General features: G+C 43.6%; 1 protein-coding gene across 1 annotated transcript; it reads right to left on the reverse strand.

Annotated features, from left to right (window-relative positions):
• Positions 1–2,057: 2,057 nt before the first annotated feature.
• Positions 2,058–3,023, reverse strand: LOC128060878 (olfactory receptor 2AT4-like). Its single transcript, XM_052653238.1, is given in 1 exon segment — positions 2,058–3,023. A coding segment is annotated over 1 exon segment (966 nt).
• Between the last annotated feature and the right edge of the window lie 5,932 nt (positions 3,024–8,955).

An 8,955-nucleotide genomic window follows, 5' to 3' on the forward strand; every position in this document is an offset into this window, starting at 1 on the left:
TTACAAATGCCTTCCCACCCCACTTTTTAAGGCAAACTGCTCCATGAATTCTTGTGTTCATGTCAAACCATGTGATGAACTCCATATATCTTCCTCTGACCACAGCTGATCAGTGGGTCTAGAGGTGGAGATCTGACAAAATGGCAGCCAGCCCCTGGGCTACTCAAGGACTTGTGACCTGTGGTCTGATTTGAAACTATTTGTTAAAATATCTTTTATTGTGGTGCACATATGTAACATAAAACTTACCATCTGAACCATCTTTAAATGTATGTGAAGTAGTATTGAGTCCATTCACAACGTTGTGCAACCATCACCAGTGTACATTTCCAGAACTCTTTCGTCATCCCAGACAGAACTCCACATGCAGAAAACAGTAACTCTCCCTTCCCCACTCACCCCTAGCTCCCGGGAACCACTGTTTCACTTTCTGTTTCCATGATTTGACTATGACAAGCGCCTCATGTAAATGGAATCTCACAATATTTACCCCTTTGTACTTGGCTTATTTCACTTACAGCTTCATTAAGGTTTGTCCATGTTGTTGCACGTATCAGCATTTCATTCATTTTAAGGCTGAATTATATTCCACAGGGTGTATATGTTTATCTGTTCACCTGCTGATGGACATTGGCGTTGTTTCCATCTTTTGGCTACTGTGAATAATGTTGCTATGAACACAGGTGAACAAATGTCTCTTAGTACTCTGCTTTCAATTCTTTTGGGTATATACCCAGAAGTGGAGATGATGGATCATTCATTAATTCTATATTTAACTTCTTGAGGAACCATCATATTGTTTTCCACAGTGGCTGCATCATTTTTTTTTTTTCAAGCTTTCCAATTGCTCCTCATTCTCTCTAACACTTGGTATTTTCCATTTTTGGATAATATCCATCCTAATGGGTAGGAAGTGCTATCTCATTATGGTTTTGACTTGCCAGACGGATGGTAATGTCAAACATCTTTTCATGGGCTAATTTGACATTTGTATGTCTCCTTCAGAGAAATGTCTATTCAAAACTTTTGCCCATTTTCTAAATTGGGTGTTGCTGTTGTTGTTTTGAGTGGTAGGAGTTCTTAATATATTTTGGATATTAATTCCTTAATTTATGAATATTTTTCCCCATTGTGGATTGTCTTTTTATTCTCCTGATGGTGTCATTTGATGCACAAAAGTTGAAAATAGCTTTTTTTAAAATGGGAGATAAGAGAGACTGTGCCAATTAGCAGGTGAGGTGATAGGTGGAAAATATTCTTCAAGAGGAAATTTGGCATAGGGAAAGGGAATCAAGAGATAGGGCTGGCTTCTAGAGCTAAGAGGAATACCTACGTTTGTATTGTGAGCAAGAGTGCAGGTCCTGGACACCACAGGCTACTAGTAAGAGAAAAAAACAGCTCTCCTTGTTATGGATGGAAAAACTGTTGCATGGCTTAAAATTAAAAGAATTGCAATGCTTTGCCTGTACAGGTTTGCTAAGGAATACTTCTTGCCTAAGCGTAACCTCAAGGAAGGGTATGCTCTACTTTCAGGACACTATGAAGGCCTAGACACCAGTGGTAAATCTCCTGCATGACTGGTATTGACACATTGGTAGTGGCAGTGTATTTTCAGGTAACAAGAATTGAGATGGTAGCAGTTTCAGACGTTTTCATTGAAGAGGATTTCTAAGTTACTACTCCAGCAAAAAGGGCAAGGCTGATTCATAACTATGTGTCAGCCATCCTGGGGGCATTTAGAAATATTAGAAGCTCTACCAGGGAAAAAACTGAATTTCTTTCTAGTCAAATATTTAAGTCTCTGAGAATCAAAATTGTTTGAATTAGTGGAAATGTGAACACAAATCTTGTGAAATTTGGGAGTCACAGCTTAAAAATTGAAAAGCCCAACCAGTTTTGTCTGTGAATTAAGGCAAGAAAATCATTATTTTGTTACAATGGAACAATACCTAGGACTGTATTTTAAGAATTATTGTTCTGACTCTTTGGCTATCTGAATTATCCAATTTTACCTCTATTGTTACTGGTGTTCGTGAGAAAATAAATTTCACTATCAATCAGGGTTTTGCAGAATTATTTGGGTTCCAGGGACATGCCATTTTGGTGATGGCTGCTTTGACATCCTTGTTCCTCAGCGTATAGATGAGAGGGTTGAGGACAGGTGTGAGAATAGCATACACCACGTTGCCCATGATGTGGAAGTCAAGGGGCAGGTCAGCCCTGTAGGCCACATAGGCTATGGCAATGGATGAGTAGTAGGTGCCAACCACCAGGAGGTGGGAGCTGCAGGTGGAGAAGACTTTGGAGCGTCCTTCTCAGGAGTTGATGCGAAGCACTGAGGCCAGGATGTGGGCATAGGAGAGAAGCACCAGGAGAAGGGGCAGGAAGGACACCACCATGGCGATGCAGAAGCCCATGAGGGTCTGGGGGCTGGTGTCAGAGCAGGAGGCCTGGACCACAGCTAAGTGGTCACAGAAGCAGTGGTAGATGTGAGCGGTGTTTTCAAAAGCCATGTGGGAGGTCTGCACCACTGCTGGGATGGGCAGAAGGAGGGCGGTGAGCCAGGCACTGGCTGCCAGGGCAGCACTGGTCTGCGGGGTCATGAGCGCAGGGTAATGCAGCGGGCGGCAGATGGCCACATAGCGGTCATAGGCCATGACCACCAGGATGAAGGCTTCAGAGCAGGAGAAGCTGTGGAAGAGGTACATCTGCAGGAAGCAGGCAGGGGAGCTGAGGCAGCGGTCCCCACGCAAGAATAAGGACAGCATCTTGGGGACAGTGGTTGTGGTGAAGAGGATGTCCAGGGCTGAGAGGTTGATCAGGAAGAAGTACATGGGCTTGTGAAGGCTGGGCTCTATCACCACGGCCACCAGGATCAGGGCGCTTCCCACCAGGATGAGTAGGTAGAGAAGGAGAAAGATGAAGAAGATAGGAAGGAAGAGGGATTTTGGCAGAGAAGGGATGCCCATAAGGTAGAAGATGGTCCATGACTCCTCTGATTCATTGCAGGCTATAGTCTCCATGATGGTTTAAGCTGGATGCCCAGGAAGTGAGCGGTGGGAGGACTTGGAAACCAGAACAATCGGTGATTCTGGAATATGAATTACAGAGCGAACACTGTATACTGTAACCGCATTTATTTACAACCAACACTAGAACAGACATGATGGGCTCTGTCTTCATCCTCTCTCAGAATTCCCCTTTTCCTTTTAAAAAAATAATGTGGCAAAATTATCTACAATATACCAAACCAAGTGTTACATGCTGCATATATAACAAGTTGAACAAAACAAAGAAGGTCTCTAACATAATGGAGCAGAAATTTCAGCGGTAGAGAAAGACATTAAGCAAAGAATCACATAATGATTTAATTTCAGTTGTGCCAAGTGTTGTGAAAGAACTCTTTTGGTCCCCTTGTCCATGTCCCATATGATCCTTTCAGGGATATCGGGTCTCTTAAACCATGTCCTTGAGCTCCTTTCTCATTTGGCATTGCTTTAAGATTTTAAAAAAGTGACATCTTTGTCACCACACTGCTAGGGAGGCCTGATTTCTCTAACAGTTACAGCAACATGCTATCTTCTCATCACAATTATTGACCAGGAATGGCTCCCTCTCCTTTGTTTGCTTGGCGCAGCGGTTTTGCCTGTCTCTAAGGTGAGTACTCCCTTTTCTGTCTCTGGGTGTGGGGCTCTGTCCCATTGCAGTGACGGGAGTGATACTGAAAATGCCTTTGGCGGAAAGAGTCATTCCTGACTGGAGTCAGAACTGAGCATGGATTCTCCTGCAAATGGGCAGCAACAGGGAATCCAGGGAGTATATCTGTGTTACTCTTGAACTTGCCTCTGCTGGCATGCAGCTCAGCTCAAACTCCTGTTTGGCACACCCTCTCTCCACCGGGCTTCTCTGTCCCTGATCATTGCTTGAGAAGCATTTTAGATGGAGAGGAACTGGAGGTTTGCCTGTAATAGCTGCTCCAAGGCCAAAGAACTCCCCCCTTCCCCGACCAAGAAGGAATCAGGAGGAAGTGTGTTCATAGATCTAGGGGGATTGAATTAAGAGAAATACTGATTTGCCATCTACTCGATACTCACCCCTTGGGCTAAGCAATCCCTGTTCCCATTGCAGGCAATTCCATGTTGATCCTGATGATTCTGTGAGCAGGGCCCCACACTTTTCCTAGAGTCACCTCTAATTTCTCTCTCTCTCGAAACACCTCTTATGCATAAAACCATCAATGTAAACGCTGGAAAAAACTTTTAATTTTCAGATCTAACCAGTTTTCCTCCTGAAGGCAAGAGGCTGAGCACAAAAACGGTGAGAACTTTTCCAGGTACCAATGGCACTGGATGCAGAGTCATCCCCAGAACTCAGGTCTTTGATTCCTGGGACAGGACTCTCTCTTCTACTCTCCATGTCTCCTGGGGAATCCAGAAGTTCAGCTTTACAGAGGAGAACATATTAAGACCAAGGTTTTCTGTTTCCCTTTCCACTTTTTCATTGATAATATCAGACAAATTTATAATTCAAGTTTTTATCTTGAGTTGCTATAGGATAAGCACTAAGAACTAGTATCTGGCAATGGAAATCTTCCTTTAAAATAATATTCCAAAAATCAGACCCCAGGACCTAGCAAAAAAAGTGAAACTGCTTTGCACTGCCACAGACATTTTTACTCTCAGACAGGCAGTCGTGTCTGCAGTCCTGGGTGAGGCAGAGCAGGGGATTTGAGGGACAGAAAGGCTGAGAGGGGAGGCCAGTGGGACCCTAAAAGGCCATCAGCTTGGCTACCCATCTCATCCCGCCTCTGTCCCACTGCTTAGACGATGAAGGAGGGATGCTGAGACCTCAGTGGAGGGGTGGGACATGGCTTTTTATTGCCAGGTGGTACTGGACCATCCAATAGGCATGTGGGACACCAGCCAAACAGGGACACCAAAAGTACTTTATGAAGTACTTTTGCATTTTATCTTTCAAAGCACCATTCAACTAGCCCATCATAGGGAATATCCAAATTTGGTTGAAATTTCTTAAATTTATTTTACAGGTTAGGGCTCTTATTTTTATTTAGATTACACACTACATCTGAGTGATGCCATCGTGTGCTTTAGGGACTAATGGGTACTCTTTCCCAGGGCACAGAATTTGCCCCAGAAAGTCCTCCCTGGTGGGACTGTCTACGAGAGAGTCAACGTGCAGGTGGGGACAGGGAAGGACAGAAAGCCCAGTCACTGAGTGTCCAACCTGATGCTGCACTTGATAGACATCATCTCCTCTTTCATCCAGCCCTTTCAGGGAGTGTTTACGCCCCTCAGCAAATGGGAGACCAAGGACTGGAGAAGGACAGGCCCTTGTTCAAGGTCACAATTAGCGAGCGGCGAGAGCAGAGGTGGTTAGGAAGCAGACTGCTGTTAAAGAACTCCACCTTGCAACCAAGAGTCTTGGCTCCTGGACCAGCTCTGCTACTTGCTTGCTGTGACTCTGGGTCCCTGAGACTTGGTTTTCTCATCTGTATAGTGAGAGGTTTAGAGGAGAAGATCTCTGAAGGGTTTCCAATCCAATTGGAATTCAAAATCCTTTCCTGAGTGTTCATTCCATGTCTGGCAGAGTCATGTCACATGGTCCACACCCCAAAGCAAGAGGGTGAGGGCTCTCCCACCTCTCCTGCGCACCTGCGACCAGCCAGGGGCTTTACCTTCATTCTGTCCTGCGGGCCTTAGTGGTCAAGAGTATGCACTTATGAGTCAGAAAGGACTGGAGTCCCATCCCAGCTCATACCTGCAGTTGTGTGACCTTGGGCAAGTCACTTTCCTCTGTCTGAACTCGTTTCCCTCATTTGTGACCTTCCGGGATTGTTGTGCCCTTGTGGAGAGAATGCAAAGGGAATGTTTAGACAACACTACACAAGAGCCTGGGACAGGTAAGCACTCAGCGTGCCCTCATGTTTCCAATGGTCACTGCTCCGTCAGCCTTGATTTCCTGTGGGAGGAAATGATTTGATGAGGATGTGGTTTGAATCCCACATGTAAGAGTCCTCCTTTGCCTGGCCCTGTCAGAACGTGTGGCTCAAGGTCTCACAACCCACGTGCGCACAGCCAACCTGGATTCTGTGCTCCTGCCTCTTGTTCTCACCCAACCAGTCTCCCTGACCACTGCCCCAAGTTCATACATCCTGGCTTCTCTGCCCCTGTCTCCTTGCCCCGGTTTTCCCTGCCTGTCTCTGGATGCTCCATCCCTGGTTCTGCTTACCTATTAAGCCGGTCCATACTGGTGTATCCTATTGTGTCTCCATGTGAAGACTTGTTAGAGGCTGATCCATGACCTATTAAACCCTCAGTTCCCTGCTTTCAGGTAGGCCTCCTGGGGTTATTTTCTTCCAGATGGTGCTCCCTTGAGGACCCATCATCCCTCAGGAATAAACTCCCTGGCATCACCTACAGCATACATGAAGAGTGAGGTAGGATTTGTCCCTAGGCTTTGCTGGTAATGATTAGAACATTATTAACAGCTCTCAGGGGCCTCAAACTTTATGCCAATGGTGTAACCTTCGTTCTCATTATGAGTCTGACTGATATTCATGAATGGGTCATCTTGTGTATTTGATTTTACCTATTTTTGCTGGTTTCAGAGAGTTTTTTCACCATGAGTTCCCTTTGGTAAATTGTCACATGGGCCAAGAATATCTTCACAGTTTGAGGCCTTTCTCAGAAGTCTATTGCCTTAAATCTCTCCAGATCTTCTCTTCACCAAACCTGTTACTTTGCTCTAAGTTACTTCATATACCAGCAAAGACGTAGCCATTGCTTATAAACTTGTATAGATCCAAACCTCTTTCCATTTTACCTTCCAGGTGAGAGGAACCTACCAGGTGAAAGATAAGAGGCAATGGCAAAGGTTCTGCCCACTGACAGGATTTATCTTCCTGTTGATCCTTCGGGGCCTTCCTGAATGGGCTGTAATGTAGCAGCAGTCCATGTTTGAGTAGTCTCAGAATACTGTGAAGAACTGTTTGTGAAATCAAGCCTGATTTCTTTCTTCTTGGGAGAGTTGATTACAGGGAATTTCCCATGAGGCCCCATGTCAGAACTGATGGGAAGGTATCAATATTGCAAGATGGTACATCTTGGAAGTCTGAGCCACCCACTCATACAACTGTCTTGTGCCTTCAAGATCTGCTTGAGCTAATATGATATTTATTACCTGACTTCCCACTTGACAGTGGGATGTTTTTGTACATATCCAGTTTTATATTTCATTTGTTCAAATTAATACCCAGTTTGTAAGGGTCAGCTTGGGACCCATAGTCCTTCAGTGTTTCTTGTCAGGCTTTCAGCTGCACTAGGGCTAGGAACTGTTTCTCAAAAGGAGAATAGTTATCCACAATGTTCACTCTAAAATCCTAGGGTCTGCACTGCGTTTCTCCTACCAATAGTGCAAAAACTCAAAGAGGACTTCTAAGTATTGCCTATGACAGAGTACCTTCTTTGGAACTAAACCTCATGCCAAAAACAACTGTAAAAGCTGGATAAAATATGTAAAACAATTGTTTGAAGGCTTCAGAGACCTTGAAGGATTGTGATCCTTGAGAATAGGAAAGCTCATGAAGTAATTTCCACATGATCCCAGATTTTTACCTGAGGGCATTTCCCAATTTACAGGACTGAAGAATAGAGCTCAATTAGAAAAATAAAGTCCTAATAAACAGGAGATACAAATTGGAATTTGGATTACCAAAAAGGCTGGAAATTAAAAGGCAAAATACTGGGGAGGATAGTACTACAGGGAAGGAACTTCAAAATCTATACAAATTCCCTTCAAGTCAGGGACCAGCTCCTCAGGTGTGCACGTATAGGAAAAGACTTTGAGAAACCAGAAGAAGATAGCAGCTGGGAGGTTACAGAGCTGCAGAAAGATCTTAGCAGCCACGTGATGCTGGTGAGGCAGAGGTCGGAATCAAGCCCTATTCAAGTGGATGGGCCTGAGGAAGTGCTCCAGAATTTAAGAAGTCTCAAGGGAAATTAAAAAACACATTCTGAGTTGAAAAAAAAGAGAGAGAAGTACAATATTTCAAAATTGTAGGGAATTATGAAAGCAGTAGCTAGAGGGAAATTTATAGAGTTTAATACTTATATTGGAAAAGAATAAAAGGCTCATATCAACAATCTAATCTTTCACTTTAAGAAACTAGAAAAAGGATATAAAATTAAACCCAAAGTACTTAAAGAAAATTATAAATATTATAGCAAGAATCAATACAACTGAAAACAGAAAAACTGCTGAGCAAAATCAATAAAACTAAAGGCTGATTCTTTTTTTTAATTGGAGTATAATTGCTTTACAATGTTGTGTTAGTTTCTGCTCTACCACAAAGTGAATCGGCTATATTTATACATCTATCACCTCCCTCTTGAGCCTCCCTCCCACACCTCCAACCCACTCCTCTAGGTCATCATACAGCACTGAGTTCCCTGAGCTTCCCTCTAGCTATTTCATGAGGGACATTTAGGTTTAAAATCTGACTCTTTGAAAAGTTGATAAAATTGATACATCTATAGCCAGATTGACCAAGAAGAAGAATTGAAGACACAAATTAGCAACATTCAAAATGGAAGAAGAGACATCACAGACTTTAAAAGGATAATGAAAGACTGCTACAAACAACGCTATGTCTATAAATTTTATAATGTGGATGAAAGGGACAAATTCCTCGAGAGGTACAAACTACCAAAACCCATTCAAGAATAAATGCATAATTTTAAAACTTCTTTATCTAGGACTTCCCTGGTGGTGCAGTGGATAAGAATCCGCCTGCCAAGGCAGGGAACATGATTCTACCCCTGGTTTGGGAAGATTCCACACGCCTTGAACAATTAAGCCTGAGTGCCTGGAGCCTGTGCTCTGCAACAAGAGAAGCCACTACAATGAGAAACCCATGCTCCACAATTAGAGAAAGCT

The sequence above is a fragment of the Budorcas taxicolor genome, chromosome 15, assembly GCF_023091745.1.
Source record: "Budorcas taxicolor isolate Tak-1 chromosome 15, Takin1.1, whole genome shotgun sequence".
Lineage (NCBI taxonomy): Eukaryota > Metazoa > Chordata > Mammalia > Artiodactyla > Bovidae > Budorcas > Budorcas taxicolor.